The sequence below is a fragment of the Enhydra lutris genome, unplaced genomic scaffold (genome assembly GCF_002288905.1).
Source record: "Enhydra lutris kenyoni isolate GAN:26980312 unplaced genomic scaffold, ASM228890v2 scaffoldscaffold1, whole genome shotgun sequence".
Taxonomy (NCBI): Eukaryota; Metazoa; Chordata; class Mammalia; order Carnivora; family Mustelidae; genus Enhydra; species Enhydra lutris.
This window is the reverse complement of record NW_019154085.1, coordinates 25,635,525-25,657,616: the sequence shown is the minus strand read 5'-3', so window position 1 is coordinate 25,657,616 and position 22,092 is coordinate 25,635,525. Positions and strand designations below refer to the sequence as shown.

Here is a 22,092-nt window from a genome sequence, read left to right as displayed (position 1 = left end):
TTTGGAAAAATATTTGCTGTATATTAAGCCTTGTTTTACATATTCCCATAGGCCTTCTACTTGGTGCCTGTAGCATTTTCAATTGGTGTCATTGCAATTTTCAAGTTGCCTGCCTTCTACAGTGGAAATAACCTAGGAGCCGTATCTCTGCTCCTTCTGCTCTTTGGGTAAGCTGCAGTGAAGGAAGAATGAACAGATGTAATTTACATATGTAATTTAATTACGTAAAAATGGATGCTTTAGAATGATCAGAAAAATGTGTGTACATGTATGGATTTATGTATTGACAAATCATGAGTAAATACCATTGTAAGTTGTGTACTCGTGTATATTTTGTTTACATTTTTATAGACGTCTAACACATGCACAATATTATTTCTGTATTAGGGCAATACAGGTAGTACAGGTTAACATCGTCAGTGCAAGCATAGTGGTTCTGTCTGCCCTGAATGCATGAGTCGTATCCATCGACTTCGCAATGTAGCTGATGAAGGATTACTTTGTCTTTAGTTCTTCTTCATCACTGGAAAGGTTGCTGCAAATTTGCTCAAGCAGGACATCCAGCTTCCGGGCATTCCGTGTCTGGTTAGCTAACTTAAAATAAGGTCATTATTTTTTCTCAGCTTTAAATTGTAAGATTTATATTGATTAAACTCTTATTTCTGAGAAAACAAACAAAAAAACTTCCCTGCATACGATGACGACATGTCTAGAAGGAATTAATTTGTAGTTGTGATGATCTGCAGCTACACAAGTTTCCTGAAAAGAGAAGCTTCTTACTGTCACTTAAGAAATCCAAAAGATTTGTCAAAAAATGTTATAAAAGAGAGATCTAACTATAAGAGATCTAGCAACTTATCCCAAATGTTTATTTTCAAAACCCTATCAAAGTTGTTGTTTTTTGTTAAAGGATAGTGATGAAGGCATAATTTTAATCCTTAGTATTATTAACATACAGGTATGCCACATTTTCTTGGATGTACTTGCTGGCTGGGCTCTTCCATGAAACAGGAATGGCTTTCATCACTTACGTCTGCATCAACCTTTTTTTTGGCATCAATTCCATTGTTTCCCTGTCAGTGGTATACTTTCTTTCCAAGGAAAAGCCTAATGATCCGGTAAGGTACATTATTAGTCTGCTAAACTTCAATAAAGTATGAGACGTTTCAACATGTTCAAGGTGAAAAGATTTTCTGTATTTCACATTATCTAATACAAAAGAGGAATTTCTTTTAACTCTATTAAATTTAGTAGAGGAGAAACTACAGCCTTTGAAAATTCTTTTTAGGCTCCGTCTAGGTTTATACCTATGAGTGTATTTGCCCAGTGTCAAAACTATTGACATTTGATAGGGTGTGAGTGGGGTGATGGAGGTGAAATCAGATATATTACATGACACTGGGAAGATCATGCAGCCAATTGGTCAGCTACACTTTTTACTCATTAACAAATTGCTATGGTGTGGTAGTAACAAGGACAATGACTTAGTTCTATGATTGTGGGTTAAGATTTTTTTGAACATTTACAGAGAACAAACCTAATTCATCCCCTTTCAGTCATGTATTGAAGTCTACTCCATTGTAAGCATCATTTTCTATTCAGAGGGGACAATTACAATTAGTGAGAAGGGAAGCACTAGCAGTGCTAAGAGATTGAATTGGAAAGAATAGAGAGGAAATGAAATGAACTAAGGAAGAGACGAGCACACTCCAGAAGGAAGAAGACAATTCATGAGTTGAAAGTGGTTGGCCCAAGTGTGAATAACGTGAAAATGAGCCATTTGTTCCTTTTTTCTCACTTCATTTTAGTCCCTCTTCACGCACAAATTACCTAAGGTTCCAAAACTTAACCTTACCAAATGCCTCCTTTACTCAGGCTTGACCAATACCTTGTGTCAGACCCCCAACAACTTGGTATTTCTGCATTCCTAGGATGGAAGGCAGGGCTAGAAGTGATTCAGCCTCCAGGATTTGGCCTGATCATAGCCTGATGGCCTGATCATCTCAAGAAAAAGATAATCCTTTTCTGCTTGTATTTTAGTTGTAAATCTCTACTGTTTGTTTAGAGTAAATACTTACATGTAAATTCAGCATACGTGTGAAATATTTGCCAGTCTAGATGAATTTCTCAAGTTTTACTATTTGTCCACATCTAGTTTTGCATTTCTGCCAATTTGTTAAAAGTCTAACACTGAGCTTCATTTTTTTTTTCCCCTCTCATTTCAGACTTTAGAACTTATTTCTGAAACCCTCAAGCGCATTTTCCTGATTTTTCCACAATTCTGCTTTGGCTACGGTTTGATTGAACTTTCTCAACAACAGTCAGTCCTAGACTTCTTAAAAGCATATGGAGTGGAATACCCAAGTGAAACCTTTGAGATGGATAAATTAGGTGCAATGTTTGTGGCTTTGGTTTCTCAGGGCACCATGTTCTTTTTCTTGCGGCTCTTAATCAATGAATGGCTAATAAAGAAACTCAGGTAAATAAAATGAAAATACTGTGTTTGACCTCCAAGATAAAACTCAATTCAGAATATTTCAGAAGTGGTCCATAGTCATCTTTCCATTAGTAAAATGGAAATGTGGTTAAAAAAAAAAAAAAAAACCTTAAAAAAACTGTCAAGGAATTCACCAGTCATTTCATTTAATAAATGGTTACCAGACCTTACTATATGTCTGCAAGGATTGTTGTAGAGTGAGAGAATAATATTAAAGAAGCTCAACTGTTAGCCGTAAGGAGATTAGCCTTAAGATTCAGTGGTGAAAAAAAAAATTAAAAAAAAAAAGATTCAGTGGTGAAAAGAAAATACATACGTAAACAAAAGCTGTAGTGTTTGAGTTGTTTAAAAGGAAGGATAGAAAGTAGAAATGAGAAGAGTACTGAGTAGCATATTAGCAGTGGGTTTCAGAGAAGATTGGGTAAAGAGAAAAACAGAATCATAAATTAAAAAAAAAAGAAATATATATACCATTGACCCAGCTACTCCATTTCTAGAATTCTTTTCCTACAAATACGCTCACACACATGCAGAATTATGTATGTATAAAATCATCCATCATAGCAGCCATTCTTAATAGCAAAAGAATGAAAACAAACTAAATGTCCTCCATGTAAGGACTGGTCTGAGAAATTATATGTTTTTTTCATACGTGAAACACTGTGCAGTCATCAGACTGATACAGTTCTGTATGTAATATTTGGGTCACTGCTGATATTATTAAGTGAAAAACCTAGTTTCAGAACTTTGTGAATTGTTTATTACCACGTGGGTTAGAAAAGAACTATAAGTTATACGTACATATGCACTGACCCTCTCTAATTATGGGTGCCTTGCTGAGGAGAACTGTACAGGAAAACTTACTTCTCACTATATATTCTCACTATATATTCTTCAGTACCTTTTTAATGCATTGATATGCATGTATCACAAATGGAAAAATAAAACTTAAGTTAAAAATAATAAAAAGAATGACAAGAGCAAAGATAAAGCAAAAAAATCTTGGCTTGTATTTGAGAAATGAGTAATACAGTGTGATTAGAACATAGAATAAATGTAATGAAATAGTAGGAACTTAAGCATGTGGCCAGAAGACTATGGAATCTATTAGATACTCGGCTAAAGAGATGATTTGGACTTTGTTCAACAAACAAATAGTTGTCCAATAAAGGTTTTGACCAGAAAGCAACCTGATCAAATGGTGGTTTAGGAGATGTGATTCTGTGGATGTCCTGCAGATTAGAAAGGAAGAGTCAGAGATATTGGAGCAGTTTGAGATTCCTGAAGAATTTAGGTGAGAAAGAGTGAAAGCCTCTGATGGTAATAGAAATAGACAGAACATGATTGATGACTGGGTGTTAGAGGCATTTCCAGTGTTAGGAGACTGACATGAGTGGCTTTTAGAATGGGGAAGATTCAAAGAAAACATCACAGTTGGAATCTCTGGGGATATCATTAAAAGAAGCAGGTACATTGCGGGGAAGATCTGATTGATTTGTTGGATTTTTAACTTTTGTTTGATTTGGTTTGCTTCAGTATATATTAGGCAAGATGTTGATGTGGGTTTGAGACTTAATTAGTTTTCAGGGCCGATAACCTTAACTAGATCCTAGGTAAGACTTCCACAGGAAACAGAACATAGAGGAACATTCATGTCACTGATGATAAAAGAAGAAATAAAAAGGATTTTCTTTTAAGAAGGTGATAATTGATCATGGACTTGTAAGTGTTGGGTCTTATTAATGACTCTGGTTCTCTCTTTTAAGAGGTAACTTTCAAACCCAAACTGATCCCCTTGTTACTAAAATTAGATTCTGAATTGTAACAGTGGATCTGAAAGCATTTAAGGCATGGAAAGCAGAAGCTGTTTTCCGAATACCATATTGGATATGGTGAATGGCATCCATGCTAATTTTAACTTATTTAAGTAGCATAATGCATAACAAATTTAAAACAAACCTAGTGTGTGATTGCACACTTTTAGTGAATCGAGAACCCATTAAAATACGTGAGAATTGAGTGATGCCATTTAGAATCACTGACGCAGAATCACTGGGTCCATTTTTTAGACTCTTCTTTAGAAAATTTAGTTCTTCACCCGTAATGGAGACAATAGATGAAGATGAAGATGTGCGGGCTGAGAGATTCCGAGTAGAGAATGGTGCAGGTGACTTTGACCTGGTCCAGCTCCATCGTCTCACAAAGACCTACCAGCTTATCCACAAAAAGATCATAGCTGTAAACAACATCAGCATCGGGATACCCGCTGGGGAGGTGAGGAGCACTGCTTCGTTCTGAACGGTCCTTTTTATTGGCACATTAAGTGACAAAAATCTTCTTTTCTGGAAATTATTTTTTCTGGAAATATGGAAGTTACCCCCTGAGTATTTTGATGGATTCTGTATATAAAATTTACACACATCCATGTGTTACTTGCCCTCTAAATCTTCCCTCTTAACAGAAAGGAGTCACCACACCCCAAGTCCTAAGCCCCATCCCAAGCTGCTGTCCTCCCTGGGGTGGGTTTCCAGTCACGATGCCTGTGTGGGGTGCTGTCTTCAACTTGTAGTTTTCAGCCATTTGTGAAAAACAGCATTGAGAGACCAGTGTCCAGAAGCAAGGTCCTAGAACTGCGTCCATATTTATTCTTGCTGTTTTTTTTTTTAAAGATTTTATTTATTTATTTGACAGAGATCACAAGTAGGCAGAGAGGAGTCAGAGAGAGGAGGAAGCAGGCTCCCCGCAGAGCAGAGAGCCCGATGTGGGGCTCAATCCCAGGACCCTGGGATCATGACCCAAGCTGAAGGCAGAGGCTTTTCCCACTGAGCCACCCAGGCGCCCTATTCTTGCTGTTTTTAATAGAGAAAATATTGGGGCACCTGGGTGGCTCAGTTAGTTAAGTATCAGACTCTTGATTTTGGCTCAGATCATGATCTCAGGGTCACAGGATTGAGCCCCACATGAGACTCAACGTCAGTGTGGAGTCTGCTTGAGATTCTCTCTAGCCCCTCTCCCTCTGCCCCTCCCGTCTTGTTCAATCTCTTATAAATAACTAAATATTTAAAGGCCAAAAAAAAAGAAAAGAAAAAAGAAAAAAAAAGAAATACTAAGGCAGCTTTGAAAGGAGAAAGAGAATGTGAGCATCCCCCTTAGTTTTTGGAGCAGAGCTGCAAACCAAATGCATCAAATCTATTCAACAGCATAAAATTATTCCTTCAGCGGCTTATTCAGTAAAGTTGTGATTTTGTGTGAATAATGTGAAATCTATAAATATAATTACTTTGTCAAGTTAGCATATCTTACTTGTGGGATGTTTTGTCATGTCACCCAGATAATATAATATAAGATAATGTGTAAAATAAGTCGTAAGTATATATACAAACATTCAGATGGTTAAAGGAAAAAAATATATTTAAGTAACCATTTGTTTTAAAAGAGAAAAAGTTTTATCAAATACCAGCAGAACACTACAATATCCGTGAATAATTCCAATTATGTATTTTTCTTTGTAATTTATTTCACCCAGGGAGAAAGAGGAAAGGATATAATAATAACATGTCTTTGGTTTGGATTAGGTTTTATATATGTTTTTTTCTTTGCTCTCCCAAACTAGTGCTTTGGCCTTCTTGGGGTGAATGGAGCAGGAAAGACAACTATTTTCAAGATGCTGACAGGAGACATAATTCCTTCAAGTGGAAATATTCTGATAAGAAATAAAACTGGGTATGAAAAACCATGGCTTCAACTTACTGAGCACAACATAATGACATGAAAAAAATAATTAAATGAACTCTTTGTTATTTTTGTAGTCGCATTATTAAATCCTTAGGGGGAATAATAGCTATTCTAGGAGGTGGGAATTTATAAATCTTAAGTGTGATATGGTCGTGGGATATTTTACCTTTTTTTATTAGAATCACCAATCCCCGTGAACAAAAAAGAACTGCCTTCCCCATATTTGGGGACAAGCAGGGACATGCCTTTTGAAACTCTCTGTGTCTTGTCTTCTCTCAACTCAGATCCCTGGGTCATGTTGACTCACACAGCTCCCTTGTTGGATACTGCCCTCAGGAGGATGCCTTAGACGACCTGGTATCTGTGGAAGAACACCTGTATTTCTATGCCAGGATACACGGAATTCCAGAAAAAGACATTAAAGAAGTGAGTAGAAGTTTGAAAACTAGTTGCTTTGAAAACCATTACTGTTTTTGCTCCCCACCCCCCACTCTCACAACTGAGTGAGACCTGGAAAACTGTGGCATTTTCTTGCTGTCAGGGACCACTGAGGCAGTCTTCCCTTAATTGTGAATATCAGACAAGAAGCCTGTGAACCCAGTTGCAGAAGCTCCTGACCTGTATTTGCTCAGAACTATCCAGTAAAGGATCACCCTTGCCAGAGGCTCAGGGCTGAGCTGTGGTTGGTGATGTCTGCACACCCTCCTGTGTTTAGATAAGTTCTGAAACGGGATTCCCCAAAAACTGCCCACGTAAAAGCGAATAGCTTCCATTTTGATTTTTTTAAATGTGATTTTGTACTTCAGTGCCGTCATTTGCCTTTTTACTGGAATGGCTGACTCTTGGGACAGTTTAATCTATTTCTGCCACCCTGAGGATCTGTTGAAGTCCTCCTAGGATTCCATTCTTTGCCAGAGCTGTTTAGCTACAGAAATAGCCTCACGAGCCCATGACTCCTAAGTTAACGTGCTGCAGTTTTGATACTGGGTCAGTTTTAAATAGACGTAAAGTCTTTGTGACAATTTGCCCCCTCTGTAAGAAGAAAGATGAAACAAAGAGGACAATCCATGAGAAACCTGGCTTGTGAGGGGTAGAATTCTGTTTCAGCTCTTTTAAGTTGTATATAGAAATCCTGCAGAAAGTCCAGTCCAATTGTAAATACACAACACACATTTGGGTGGGGGGGAAATCCCATTTAAAAATGAGCCTCCACAGAATTGTTTTTATCTCTTTAAGACATTATTAATTTTCAGGTGGACCTTTAAAAGTAAAAATAAAATAAGTTGGGTTTAAATGTTTGAATTGTTTTCAATATATATTTCTTCATTATAGAACTTTCTTTCACAATTATCTTTTTTCCCTGTAGTGCTGTTAGGGTTTTGGCAGCAAGAAGGTCAACAACCTAACTCCTGTTTTCCTCCCACAGACTGTTCATAAACTCCTGAGGAGACTTCACCTGATGCCCTACAAGGACAGAGCTACCTCTTTGTGCAGTTACGGCACAAAAAGAAAATTATCCACCGCACTGGCTTTGATAGGGAAACCTTCCATTCTCCTGCTGGTAAGAGGATCATTGTGGAAAAGGGGACTGCATGATTAGACCCACATACCCAATAGTGTGTGTAACATTTTATTGTCATTGTTGCCATAAATCTTTATTGAGGTCTCCCTTTGTGCTGGTTATTTTGTAAAACATCTTACATATACCACCTCATTAAGGGAATTTATTGTTTTTAAGGATTTTATTTATTTCTTATGTCAGAGAGAGAGAGAATGTGCACAAGCCGGGGGCGGGGGGCAGCAGGCAGGGAGAAGCAGGCTCCCCACTGAGCAGGGAGCCCAAAACAGGACTCGATCCCAGGACCCTGGGACCATGACTTGAGGTGAAGGCAGACGCTTAGCCGACTGAGCCACCCAGGTGCCCTTATTAAGGGAATCTATATCAGCAAAGAGCTATGGCTAGTCCATTTCAGAAGAAACACTTGTTATGGGAACAGGAAGTAGCCAGGACAAATTCAGGATATTCTAATAAGTATTGTTATGGAATACAGAACAGTTTGATTGCCCATTATTGAAGAAATCTGTTGTTAGTAACTCATCAGGTGAACCAACATATTTTCCAACTTCTAAAACAGAAAGACAGAGTTTAGGGCAATGTGTTGTGCTAAAATTTCATTTCCCTGTTACTTAAAAATATGCGTTACCTAGTTTGGGATTGACAATATGCCTTTGTAATTTATTTGAATTCTTTGATGCAAGAAATGCATTCCACATTTATATTTTGGTTAAGAGTAGGAAAATTTAATTCATCACCTGGAATACAAATTACCCATAGAGGTGATCAATAGGGCGTCCTGCTCTTCAGTCCAGACGCTGGGAAGGGGCCTATTTCTGAGAAAAGAACCTGCGCTTATTTTGGAAGATGCACTTCATTTAAGGAACTCTGAACTTCAGGAGAGTTTTGACTGTATGCAATACAAATTCAATTATAAATCACCACATTATTTCAGGGATTAAGTCCTACAGAGGACCCGATCATTTAAACCGCCCAGCTAAGTAATGCACAACCTATCTTTCCGTAGTACCAGAAGCTTATAATGCATTACATCCCTGCCCATCAATGCTTATGGTGGAATTTTATTGTGTAAGTGTCCCTTAACTTGAACAAAACAATCCTTAGGCACTTCTGTGAAAGAATAGATGTAAAGTATTTAAAATATTTAAGATTGCTAGGCAAATGTTACGTATTAATGAGCTGAACTGAAATACAGGCTATGAAAGAAAGCTGTCATATTTTCTGTCATACGCATTTACCCTATATGCTCTCATCTTCAAGAATAGGAGCAGTGACAGGATATCCTTTCCTGTTTCCCCAAATCAACACTCATTCCTTTAGCCTCTTACTATAAAGACAAGCCTCAGATAATCCTACGTACATACTCTCCACTGAGAAAACAGACCTCTTAATTATGACCTAATCTTGTCCTCTAATTTGTTAATTTAATCATCTCTTATAATCTATTATTGCTTGTTTAGCAATCATTTGTCATCTATTTTGAATTTTGTGTCTGAACAATTTTCCAAAACATCATTTATCTTAAAATGTAATTTGCATTTTCTACGTGGAAATTTCTGCAAATATTATTTTTATTCCTCTGAAGAGGATTCAATTTCAATTAATAACATAGAATTTAAAATATACCTCCAAATAATACATTATATGTTGATAAAAATAAAAAATTAAGTAAAATTTTTTTTAAAGTTCAAAAAGAAATAAAATAAAATAAGATATACCTCAAACATACTAACTGAAAAATCAAATTGTGTTCTGTGAGCGGCATGTGCTCTATTATCACGCAAAGCCACAATTCTGTTCTCAGGAGCAAGGTAGCAATCTTGTTGATGTAGCTTCAGATATATCTGTGACAATGTAGTATTAAATGCAGAAACCCCACTTTGTCAGTAATTGATGCAGATTTTTTTCCCAAAGAAATACGAGACAAGTGTAAGGTAACAGGGTGTCAACTTCACCGAGACACTTTTTTAAAACAGATTGACAATTCTAAATGATTAATTTTGAGCTTTTTGACAGCAGCAAAAAGAAGCCTATTAAGTGTAAAACAAGTTTGTCACAGGACTTCGCAAAGTGATTTCTGTTCTAGGCAAGTGAGATGCAGTGATTCATGTAAAGAACCTCATCAAAAATTAATTAATTTGATAAATTTTTCTTGTAACTTTCTATTAAGGACGAGCCAAGCTCTGGGATGGATCCTAAGTCGAAACGGCATCTCTGGAAGATCATTTCAGAAGAAGTGCAGAATAAGTGTTCCGTCATCCTCACATCTCACAGGTAAACTGAGGGTGGGAACCCGAGGGCCAGTGACAGGATTCTAGGAGGAGAGATGGGAAGAGATAATCCTGTAGAGCGTGCATGGGTAACGAAGCCTCAGTTGGGTTAAAGTAATTTATGTTGTCGTCATGGGAGCAACTCAGGCAGGTTTCAGGTGAGAATCCAGCTCCTGTGGTAGGGGGGATAGGGCCTAAGCGATCTGTGTACAAACAGTTTCTCTTAGGGTGCCTGGTGGCTCAGTCTGGTGACCATCCCATTCTTGGTTTGGGCTCTGGTTACAATCTCACGGGTCTTGAGATCAAGCCCCTCCTTAGCAGAGTCAGAGTCTGCTTGAGGATTCTCTTCGTCTGCTCCTCCCGTCACGTGTGCGCCCCCGCGGGCACGCATGCACGCTCTCTCTAAAACAAATGAATAAATCTTTAAAAAGAAATTTAAAAATAAAAAGTAAAAATAAATTTCTCTTAAGAGGAACTTAAACTATTACTCCCTGTTACATAAAGTTCATCATCCTCAGCCTTAGTATGGAAGGCCTTTTATTGTCTGGCCTCATCTAAATTTCCCATCTTTTTTTTTCCTGTGACATCCCATCCCCCCATTCAGTCAATCTAAATGACTTAGTGGTTCCACAGACACTTACTACCCTTCCCTATCACCACACCCTGTCCCTGCCTAGCTTTCTACCTGAAATGTTTTTTTGGTTTTTTTTTTTTTTGTTTGTTTGTATGTTTGTTTTTTTCCTGAAATGGTTATTTGACAAAATCTGAGTTCTGATCTCCCAGACCTCCTCCATGAAGTGGATCCTTCCAATCGATTCAGTAAAAAAGATACTGAAGCATTTTATGTGTCTTTCTTATAAGGTTAGCCTTGTATTAAAGTCATCCTTTCACTTCAGTTATCATATAGTAGAAAAAGTTCTAGATTTTTTTTATAATTAAGAGTCACATTCATATCCTAGCTTTGCCCAGCACACTATATGTTCTGAAGCCAATCGTTTAATTTCCATTCATTTTTGTATGAAGTGGAGTGGATTTGTACCAGTTGTCATAGTTCTTGAAATGAGGGATTATATAATCAAGTACGGGTTAACTAGTTATAAATAAGAAAGCATAAAAGCCAACTGAATATGGAGTATGAAGTGTCATGAAAAAAAGCTCAGGATTATTTTGGAATCATTTCTCAGGGAATGTAGGTCTTGAGCCTAAGCTTGAAAGAGGTTGAAAGAAATACCGTGTTTGATGAGAGGGCATTCCAGGTGAGCGAGATGGCTACAAGCTGGAGAATAAAGAGTAATAAACCCTAGGTGAAGACATTTAATTTATATTTTAAAATGTATTTTTTGTGTCCTTCAAGGGAAAGGACATTTTAAGGAACTAAAATAGTATTTCTGAGGTGCCGTAATGAAACATTTGAACTTACGCTTATGAGCACTTTTCTATACCCGGCATTCTGATGTGGTTCTGTCTTTCAGCATGGAAGAATGTGAAGCTCTCTGCACCAGGTTGGCCATTATGGTGAATGGAAGGTTCCAGTGTATTGGGTCTTTGCAGCATATAAAGAGCCGGTGAGAGGCGCCTGGGCGGCTCGGTCTGTTAAGCTTCTGAGTCTTGGTTTCAGCTCTGGTTGTGATCTCAGGGTCCCGAGATGGAGCCCGACACCAGGCTCCGTACTCAGCGGGGCGTCTGGTGGAGTGGCTTTCTCCCTCTCCCTCTGCCCCTTCCCACAGTGCTTGCTCTCTCTCTTGCTCTAAAATAAACAATTTAAGTCTTTAAAAAAAAAAAAAAAAGCAAGTGAAGAACTATTGTGTTGTTTGTTGAACATACAGTGTTGGGAAGTCACTCTACCAGTACTGTACTAACCTTTGAGGATTGCTTCACAGCTTGTCTGTGACGAGAAACAAAATGGGAAGAAAAGGTTGATCTCCAACTCACCTGAAAGTTAAATTATCTTATTAAAAGGTCTTAAAAAAAAAAAAAACTACAACACAAACACTCTCAGAAAGTAGTTTTCTAAGAATTTACTTGATAACAAGTTAGACCTTGACAAGTACAGAAAGGCATAGATTTTTATCTTGCGTGTTCATGTACCATGTGCACAGGCTTTTAGTAAGCTGTTTAACATTTTTACTGCATTCAGAACCTTTTAATCAATAATACTTTGGGGAAATGTATACAAATATCATATTACCAAATTAAAATTAAATTAGTATTTTATATTTGCCAGAGTACATATGGACTTACATGTGTCTATGTTAATTTCCAAACTTCAGGGTGTTACTTTACACCTTTATCTGTACAACTCAGCTTCTTATGAAATAGTATTAGCCAAGATAAGTAAGAAAAAAGGATGAAAGAGACATTATACGTTGTTCTCACAGAGTCTGCTGTGACTTGTTTACAAACTCTTTACTTGGGCAAACAGTTAGCTAACATAATAAATCATCATTCATTTTTAAAACCCCAGTGACTTTAATCTTCACTTTGGACACCAAATCTCCAATGACTTGCCTTTTTAAGACCTTGTTAGTTTTAAATTAGAAAGTATTTAACCCCAGATACTGACATCAGATGCCAGTTCATTGATGTCAATGAAAGCCAAGTTTTTATGTTTTCTTTCTAATGCAGCTTTTGTCCAAGGAGTGTGACTTTGTATAGTGGTAGAACTAAATAAAAAATCACGGCAGTGCACTATTGCCAGTTGCAACACACCTTGAACTTTAACGTCAAAATGGCAGTCTTTATTTAAGAAAGGGGCTATAATGGTCAGCTTGGGTCCTGTTTCATTACCTAGAATTCCAGGGGAGTTATTTCAACAAAATGTAACTCATACCACATTTTGCACTTTTTCTTTCTAGGTTTGGACGAGGATTTACTGTCAAGGTTCACTTGAAGAATACCAAAGTGAGCACGGAGGCCCTCACAAGGTTTATGCAACTGCACTTTCCAAAAACATACTTAAAAGTAAGTAGGAAATTGTCCTGCCTTTAGGTCTTGATTGGTTTTGATAGTCATAATCTAATATGGATACTTGGCTATTTTCAAGTTGAGTGTAGCTTTATTATTAATTGTAACATATTTATTAGTTCAAGATATGTAAGATACTCTGAAACACAGTATGAACAAATAGAATCTTTAAGTTAATTATATAATTTTATAGCTATTTAAAAAATAATGAACTCCTGGGGTACCTGGCTGGCTCTGTCTGTAGAATGTGTGACTCTTGATCTCAGGGTTTGTGAGTTCAAGCCCCACGTTGGGTGTAGGGCTTACATTAAAATACATATATACATATATATGTACCTACATAACATATATACATAAATGAAATGTAGTCCTTTTATATATCTTTATTTCTTCCTCACAAAGACTTTATGACCATATTGTTAGTTTTAGAGTTGTATATATAACTAGTTTATGGATTATACATGTTAAGGAACTGAGGGATGACAGATATTATATGATCAAGGACATTTCTTATTTAAAAAAAATGTAAAATTCCAGAATGTCATAGCTAGAGAATATTATATTCTTGTTCCTCTCATTTGGAAGACAAGCCCACAATGGTTTGAACAGAACTGCTTGGAAATCAAGTTCTTCATTCCCACACTAGCTGAAATGTTCACTTAATTTCATTATATATATATATATATATATATTTTCATAGGATGGACAGGCACAGATATGTGTATATATCTCACATAGCACATACTTAAATGCATGGGACAAAAAAAGCTGTCTTTATAATATCTTTCATGTACAGATAGTTTGTACAAGATGATTATAGCAAGTGAATATTTTCAAAAGAAATCAGGTGTGGGGGCACCTGGGAGCTCAGTCGGTTAAGTGTGAGACTTTGGCTCAGGTCATGATCTCAGGGTCCTGGGGTCTAGCCGCTCCATGTTGGGCTCCTGTTCAGCAGGGAGCCTGCTTCTTCCTCTGCCCCCCCCACTTGTGTTTTCTCTCTTTCTCAAATAAATAAGTAAAATATTAAATAAAATAAAAATAAAAGACATCAGGTGAGGAATGGTGGAAAGAAATTTAAAGGCTTGGGCAGCGATCCAGCTCTGCCTGTGTGTTTTCCAGCAAGACATTTAGTCTCTGAACTTCCTCTTTCTCCTTTGTGAAATAGGAATAATAACATCTGCCTCACAAGATTGGTGTGAGGAACGGATGATAAAATGCCCACAAAGCTACTTCGTAAACTACAAGACACCTTATTAATGTGTCATGATTGTAGAGAGCAAAAGAGAGTGCATATTTTAAAACCATTCTTTTACCTCTATGGAATACCTTTGCCTCGACCTCCCAAACCTCGTCTAACTTCTCCAGGAAATAATAGCTTTTATGATTCTTATCAAAGTCCATTTTCTACCATATAAATTAAAATTAAATTTAAAAATTAAAGGATACTTCGCCTTACACAAATCACAGTAGTGCTTTTTCTTTTGGTTAGTTTCCAGGTCGAAACCATTGTTTGCTCACTGAGTGATGAGATTCCATTCACCTCCGTGTGTTCTGGGACCAGGGCTACACAAAGCAAATGCAGTGATCATAAAAGTCTCATGTCTCTCTTGACAGACCATGCTCTGCAAGTGGGTGGAGGTTTCTAGTAGATCTCTAGAAGAGAAGTAGCAAGAGCAGCAGTTGGGGATCAAATAAGTAAGAAAGTCCGAATGTGGTGACAGGTGTGATGCACCCACGGGTCAATAAGAGGGGTTAGGCAGAGAGCAAAGGAATGAGAAAAGGAGAGGTTTCCAGCCACAGAAGTCTTGAATACCAGGTGAAATTCACGGTCTTGATCTGACCCATATAGGTTGCAGGGGTAGATGCTGGAGTAAGAACATATCTCGATCAAAGAGTGCCCCAGAAAGATATCCTAGCTGCTGTGTGCCAGAACGTGTGACAGTACGCGGGCTCTAGGCCACGGAGGATGCTGTGGCAGTTGCTCAGATACGGAGGGGTGAGAATGGGATTAACACTGATGGTACAAATAGAGAGGAATGGTTTAAATGTGAGACTCGTTTTAGAGGAAAAGCAAATAGGATATGGTAACTGAGTAAATATGTAGAAAAGCAGGATGTTAAATATGCTCCAAGGAAGCAAGAATAGGTTACTAAGTAGATGGTGATACTATGGTCTAAATAAAGACATTGGGAAGAATTTGAGGGTGAGTTAAGAAAGAATGTGGTATATATTTTTTAGAGATTTTATTCATTTGAGAGAGAGAAAGCTGGCACAAGTGGGCATGAGCAGGTGGGGGAAGGGGCAGAGGGAAAAGGGGAACAGACTCCCCACTGAGCAGGCAGTCCAATGTGGGGCTCCATCCCAGCACCCCGAAATCATGACCTGAGCCAGAACCAGACAGTTAAATGACTGAGCCACCCAAGCACCCTCAATGTGGCGTATTTTAATGAGACTTTTCCTACACAGTGCTTTTGAAATCTAGCTTTTTAGCCAGTATAAATTGAACAGTTAATCCCTAGCCTTTTAGAAAGTTCTACATTAAAACAACAAAAAAATTTTTTTCTAAATGAGATCTCTGAAAAAAACCTTGTGTGAGCTGAGCATAATCGGACATCTAAAATACCATTTTGCAATATTTTTCCTAGGGAAGACTATAAGGACTTTATAAGTGCATAGGAATATAGAATACTTTGAAATTGTCACTAGGTTTTTAATTTGTTTTCTTCTTGACATTTGTAAAAACTTTTTATCTCGTCTTTGCAGGTTGTTAGTTGCAAAACATAGCCATCCTTTACACTGTCTCATCACTGTCAGTGGAATGAATTTCAGTGTTAGCTCTTGGTCAAGTTATGTGTGGTCACCTCAGTATTATCAGACATTGCAGAATAAATGTTTCCCTTTTGTCCCCACAGGATCAGCACCTCAGCATGCTAGAGTATCATGTGCCAGTCACGGCAGGAGGAGTAGCGAACATTTTTGATCTGCTGGAAACCAACAAGACTGCTTTAAATATCACAAATTTCTTAGTAAGTCAGACTACCCTGGAAGAGGTGAGTGGGATACCATGATCCATACGCATAATGTCATTTATTAATTATTACACGTTCTGGTTATTTCTTTTTAATAACATTCATTTTGTTTGTAATTGAAACAGTATCTAAACTTGCACCTGAAAAACTTACCTTAATTTATTTTTAACTGCATTTTGGGATGTTCAAAAAAAGTGTGAAAAGCATTAACTATTTTTTAATGGAGAAAAGAAGATTTTTCCCTTCTACAAGACATTTATATCGATTAGGTTATATGAACATGTAAAGCAACAAACCTGTAAAACAAGTAGATATGAACACTTTCCTCACTTTCTCCTTGTTAAGTTTCTTTTCTGCCCCCACCCCTTGGTAGGTTTCTTAAATATTATTGATTGGCTTCCTGGGTTAGCATAGGATGGGGGTTTCTAGAGGGAGTTCAGTGCCAGACCTGTAGATCTGCTAGATTCAGGCAACCGAAGTGGTAAATGCAGAATTTTTTTGTTTCACTCACATCCTCTGTCTTAATTACTTTGTATTCAATAACTAGAGGCTTTACAGGTCGTCTTTCATCATCTTCACAGTGTGTTAATTTTGTACATCTCAACCAACCTGGTATATAGAACATTTAATAGCATCTATCGTCATGACGGGTCTAAACATTAGGCCTCCGGGACATCTAAGAGCTGCATTTTATGGACAATTTTTTATGGGGGCTTTGGGCAATTATGGCTTTACTGACCCAGAAAATTTAGCCTTTGACTTATAATCAACTACCGGGACATGTCTGACAAAAAGTAGACTCTCAGTTTCTAAAGCAATCTATGATAGACTTAGTGATTTTAAACCAAGTAATAAAGTTCTGTCTGTTAAATAATTGGTTTACTGAGCATAATGTGGGCTCTCTATACAAATTTTATTTTAGTGCATTAACTCTTGAAACTAGTGAAATTTCTCTCAATGTTATCATATGAACATTTGATAATGGCTTGGCTTGGGCTCCTGGATTATACTTGATAGAGATATTAATATAAATCTTACAAATACAGATATGTGGTTATAGATATTTAATTATAGCTTTAGATTTATATTATGCTTATAATTGTAGATATAGGTTTTATTTTCAAAACCCAGTTAAATTTTTTTTAAAAGATTTTATTCATTTATTTGACACAGAGAGAGAGATCACAAGTAGGCAGAGAGGCAGGCAGAGAGAGAGGGAAGTAGGCTCCCTGCTGAGCAGAGAGCCAGATGTGGAGCTCGATCCCAGAACCCTGAGATCATGACCTGAGTTGAAGGCAGAGGGTTAACCCAGTGAGCCAGCCAGGTGCCCCAATTTTTTTAAGGCTTTATTTATTTAATTTTGAGAGGGAGAAAGCATGAGAAGGGGGAAGGGCAGAAGGGGGAGGGACAAGCAGACTCTGCACCAAGCACAGAGTCCGATATGAGACTTGACCCCAAGACCCTGAGATCACAACCTGAGCTGAAATCAAGAGTGGGACATTTAACCAACTGACCCATCCAGGAAGCACCTCCCACCCCAGTTAAATTTAAATATCTGAAAGAATACTGGTGAGAATATATATTTCTATATGGATATATGCCTATAATATCTAGTTTTCTTCTTTTTTTTTTCTCTTTCACTGTGTGTGTGTGTGTGTGTGTGTGTGTGGTGTGTGATGTGTGAGAATTAACCTTATTTCTTCCTTTGGCTTACCAAGCACTAATGACTTTATTTTCCTTGGAAAAATTCAGGTTTTCATCAACTTTGCCAAAGACCAAAAGTCCTATGAGACTGCTGACACCAGTAGCCAAGGTTCCACCATAAGTGTTGACTCACAGGATGACCAGCTGGAGTCGTAGTACAGCCAGCAGAGTCAAGCTCAGCAAATGGCCAATGGCTTCATTGTAAGGAAGAACCACAGAAGATACTGCTTCCTCAAACTATCTTACTTTTAAAGTATTACCCTGTATGGAAGGTACAGTTGTGTAAGACTAACAAGTATCTAACTGTAAGTGGAGAGTTCTTTCCCTAAAGCCAGTGAATGTTGTTGCTACTGAAATGAATTTTGCTAAACTCAGTACTCTGGGAGTGCTCATGCACATGTTGGTGGTTACAAGGCAAAGGTGAAACCACTTGAAGATAAATGTCTTAATTTATTACTTTTAATAAAAAGCTTAAAAGGCATGGTTATTAGTAGTTGAAAAGTAAGAATGGAGAAGAAAAGTAAGATAGTTTGGGGTAGATAGAATTGGGAGAATAAACAAAATAATTTATTTCCAGAAAACAGCAAAACGAGCATCATCACAGAGTAACAATGGCAGTAAGCAGTGGGCACGATGTCTGCAATGTACGTGGTGTATCATTTTCAGTGTCTATAAATATGTGAGAATATGCTGAATCCCAAAAAAGTGCCTTTCCACAAGAATGCCATAGGAAGGCAGTTTACCCTGGTGGTAAACAGAACTTAGATGTATTCCTGCCAGGCCTTAACACTACTAGTAAGGCACTGAGCAGAGCAAGAATCTTCTTGTTCTTCACAGGAAATGGATGTGTTGGCTGAACAGATCCAAATCCTAAAAACTGATAGAAAATTCATGTGCTGCTGGCAGGCAACATTTTTTTAATCTTGTACAGAAACCCTCATCTTGTGGGTCTCTCTGCAGGAAATATTACTGTGGAGAGAAAATGAATATGGAGGTAAATTTCAACTAATGACCCGGCTGACCCAGAATCATGCATATGGCTATAGGATAGACTTCATAATAATGCCAAATTATATGGCCCTCAGGGAAGGTGTTTTGTGTGTGTGTGTGTGTGTGTGTGTGTGTGCGCGTGTGTGTATACACGTGTATACACATTTGCCAGGTGTGGCAGGATTGCATCAGTTTCAAAAACAAATAAACGCAAAGTTTAGAAAAAAAATAATTCATGGAGTCATTTCATTTGTTAAAGAAGATTCAGGAACCTAAAAATCGCAGTCATGTGACCTACAAGGTCCCACGTGATCAGGTCCTTGCTCACCACTCTACCTTCATCCCTCTTTCTCTTCTTCCTCTTTAGGGTATAGCCATGCTGGCCTCTTTTCAGCTTTTCCAGTGCACCAAACCACTTCCCATCTCCAGACCCACTACTTGAAACGTTCTTCCCTCCTGTTTGTCACTGATCTATGCTAACAGTCTTTGGAAATGTTATTCTCTCTCACAGAAGCTTTCCTTTTCTACCTCCTCAGTTTCAGTCCAGTCCCTCTGTTTTAATACTGTGCTTTATTGTACCTCCTACTTTTCTGTCAAACATGCATCCTAATTTATAATATATCCAGACTAAAAATACACGTCTTAACAGATGGCAACAGAATTTCTCTTAGGATAGAAAAAGCCTGTATTGAGTATAATACGTAGATAAGGCTTTTGGAGTAGAAGTTGTAACTCTGAGAGCATGGTTGTCTTCAGGAGCCCAAATGACAAAAAAGGTGGTCAGGCTCCATAAAAAATAAAAGAATTTGTTTATTGTATGTTGTGTTGTTAATTGTGGTGAGGGTGGGTGGTTGGTCGATTGCCTGCTTGTTTCTGAGCAATGGTGGGAAGGAAAGGGCAAGGAGAGAAGTGGAGGAAGGAGAAAACAGGGAAGGATGAGTATTAAAGAGAGATGAAAGTCCAGTGAGAAGGTGGAGTGGTTGAGTGGACTTTTAAAACCCTGAATATCCAGATATATTTTCACAGTCATTCACTATGCAACTGTGCTATGAGCTGTCTCATGATTTCTAAATCTTCATTAAAGTCAGCCACACTTGCAAATGAGTGTCAAGTAAAATTTGAGGAAGGGATGGGTGGATATCTTCTTTGAAAGAAGTGAAGAATAAAATCCTACAATATATTAAAAAAATCATTCATCACAGTCAAATGAGATTTATTCCTGGGATGCAAGCGTGGTTCAATAGTCAGAAATCAGTTAACATGATCTATCATATCAGTAAGAGAAAGGATAAAAACCATATGATCATTTCAATAGATTCTGAAAAAGCATTTGAAAAAGTACAACATCCCTTCATGATAAAAGCCCTCAACAAGGTGGATTTAGAGGTAATATATCTCAACATAATAGAGGTCATATATGAAAAACTCACAGTGAACATTATACTCAATGGGGAAAAACTGAGTGCTTTCGCCTGAAGGTCAAGAACAAGTCAAGGATGTCCACTCTCACCTCTTTTATTCAACATAGTACTGGAAGTCCTAGCCTCAGCAATCAGACAGCAAAAGAAATAAAAGGCACCCAAATTGATAAGGAAGAAGTAAATCTCTCACTATTTGTAGACATGATAGTATATATATAGGAAACCTGAAGACTCCACCAAAAAACTACTAGAACTGATAAATGAATTCAGTAAAGTCATAGGATACAAAATCAATGCGTAGAAATCTGTTGCATTTCTATACACTAATAATGAAGCAGCAGAAAGAGAAATTAAGAAAACAATCCCATTTACAGTTGCACCAAAAATAATATATACCTAGGAATAAAAGAGGTGAAAGACATGTATTTTAAAAACTATAAAACACTGATGAAAGAAAATGAAGGTGAAACAAACAAATGGAAAGACATTCCATGCTCATGGATTAGAAGAACAAATACTGTTAAAATGTCTGTACCACCTAAAGCAATTTACACATTTAGTGCAATCCCTATCAAAATGCCAACAGCATTTTTCACAGAACTGGAACAAACAATCCTAAAATTTATATGGAACCACAAAAGACTCTAGATAGCTAAAGCAATTTTGAAAAAGAAAAGTGAAGGGACGCCTGGGTGGCTCAGTGGGTTAAAGCCTCTGCCTTCAGCTCAGGTCATGATCTCAAGGTCCTGGGATCGAGCCCTATATCAGGCCCTCTGCTCAGCAGGGAGCCTGCTTCCCCCCCCCACCCCGCCTGTCTCTCTGCCTCCTTGTGATCTCTCTCTCTGTCAAATAAATAAAAATCTAAAAAAAAAAAAAAAGTGAAGCTGGAGGGATTATAATTTCAGACTTCAAGTTATACTACCAAGTTGTAGTAACCAAAACAATCACAAAAACAGACACAAAAATGTCCTGTCACAAAAACACATAGATCAATAGAATAGAATTGAAAACCCAGAAATAAACCCATAATTACATGTCAATTAATCTTTGACAGAGCAGGAAAGAATATCCAATGGAAAAAAGATAGTCTCTTAAACAAATGTTGCTGGGAAAACTGGACAGCTATATGCAAAAGAGTGAAACTGGACCACTTTCTTACACCATACACAAAAATAAACTCAAAATGGAGTAAAGACCTAAATGTGAGACCTGAAAGCATAAAAATCCTAAAAGAGAGCAGAGGCAGTAATATCTCAGACATTTGCCATAGCGATATTTTTCTAAATACGTCTCCTGAGGCAAGGGAAATAAAAGCAAAAATAAATTATTGGGACTACATCAAAATAAAAAGCTTCTACACAGCAAAGGAAACAATCAACAAAATTAAAAGGCAGCCTCCTAAATGGGCAAAGGATTAGCAAATGATGTATCAAATAAAAGGTTAGTATCCAAAATATATAAAGAACTTCTATAACTCAACACCAAAAAAAAAAAAATAAAAAAATTTTAAAAATCCAATTTAAAAATGGGCTGAAGACATGAACAGACAGTTCTCCAAAAAAGACATCCAGGTGGCCAACAGACACATGAAATGATGTTCAGCATCACTGATCATCAGGGAAATGCAAATCAAAACCACAATAAACTATCACCTCACACCTGACAATGTCTAAAGTCAAAAGCTCAAGAAACAATGAATGTTGACGAGGATGTGGAGAATCCCTCATACACTGTTGGTGGGAATGCAAACTGGTGCAGCCACTGTGGAAAACAGTATGGAGGTTCCTCAAAATATTCAAAATGGAACTACCCTACAATCCAGGAAACAAACTACTGGGTATTTACCAAAAAAATACTAAAACACTAATTTGAAGGGATACTCATACCCTTATGTTTATAGCAGCAT

At 37.5% G+C, this 22,092-nt stretch overlaps 1 protein-coding gene across 2 annotated transcripts in view; it reads left to right on the top strand.

The window, feature by feature from the left end:
* LOC111141847 (ATP binding cassette subfamily A member 12) overlaps positions 1–18,885 on the top strand; it is a 170,696-nt gene extending 151,811 nt beyond the window's left edge. The window contains exons 42-53 of one of the 2 annotated variants that reach the window (XM_022494689.1): positions 52–167; positions 959–1,118; positions 2,226–2,479; positions 4,567–4,771; positions 6,111–6,220; positions 6,517–6,658; positions 7,659–7,793; positions 9,979–10,082; positions 11,551–11,643; positions 12,934–13,039; positions 15,955–16,092; positions 17,824–18,885. In XM_022494689.1, the coding sequence (XP_022350397.1) occupies positions 52–167; positions 959–1,118; positions 2,226–2,479; positions 4,567–4,771; positions 6,111–6,220; positions 6,517–6,658; positions 7,659–7,793; positions 9,979–10,082; positions 11,551–11,643; positions 12,934–13,039; positions 15,955–16,092; positions 17,824–17,931 (1,671 nt within the window). In that variant the 3' untranslated portion in view covers positions 17,932–18,885. The remainder of the gene's footprint in view (positions 1–51; positions 168–958; positions 1,119–2,225; positions 2,480–4,566; positions 4,772–6,110; positions 6,221–6,516; positions 6,659–7,658; positions 7,794–9,978; positions 10,083–11,550; positions 11,644–12,933; positions 13,040–15,954; positions 16,093–17,823) is intronic. The other variant, XM_022494698.1, reaches the window with a different exon arrangement.
* Positions 18,886–22,092: the final 3,207 nt, after the last annotated feature.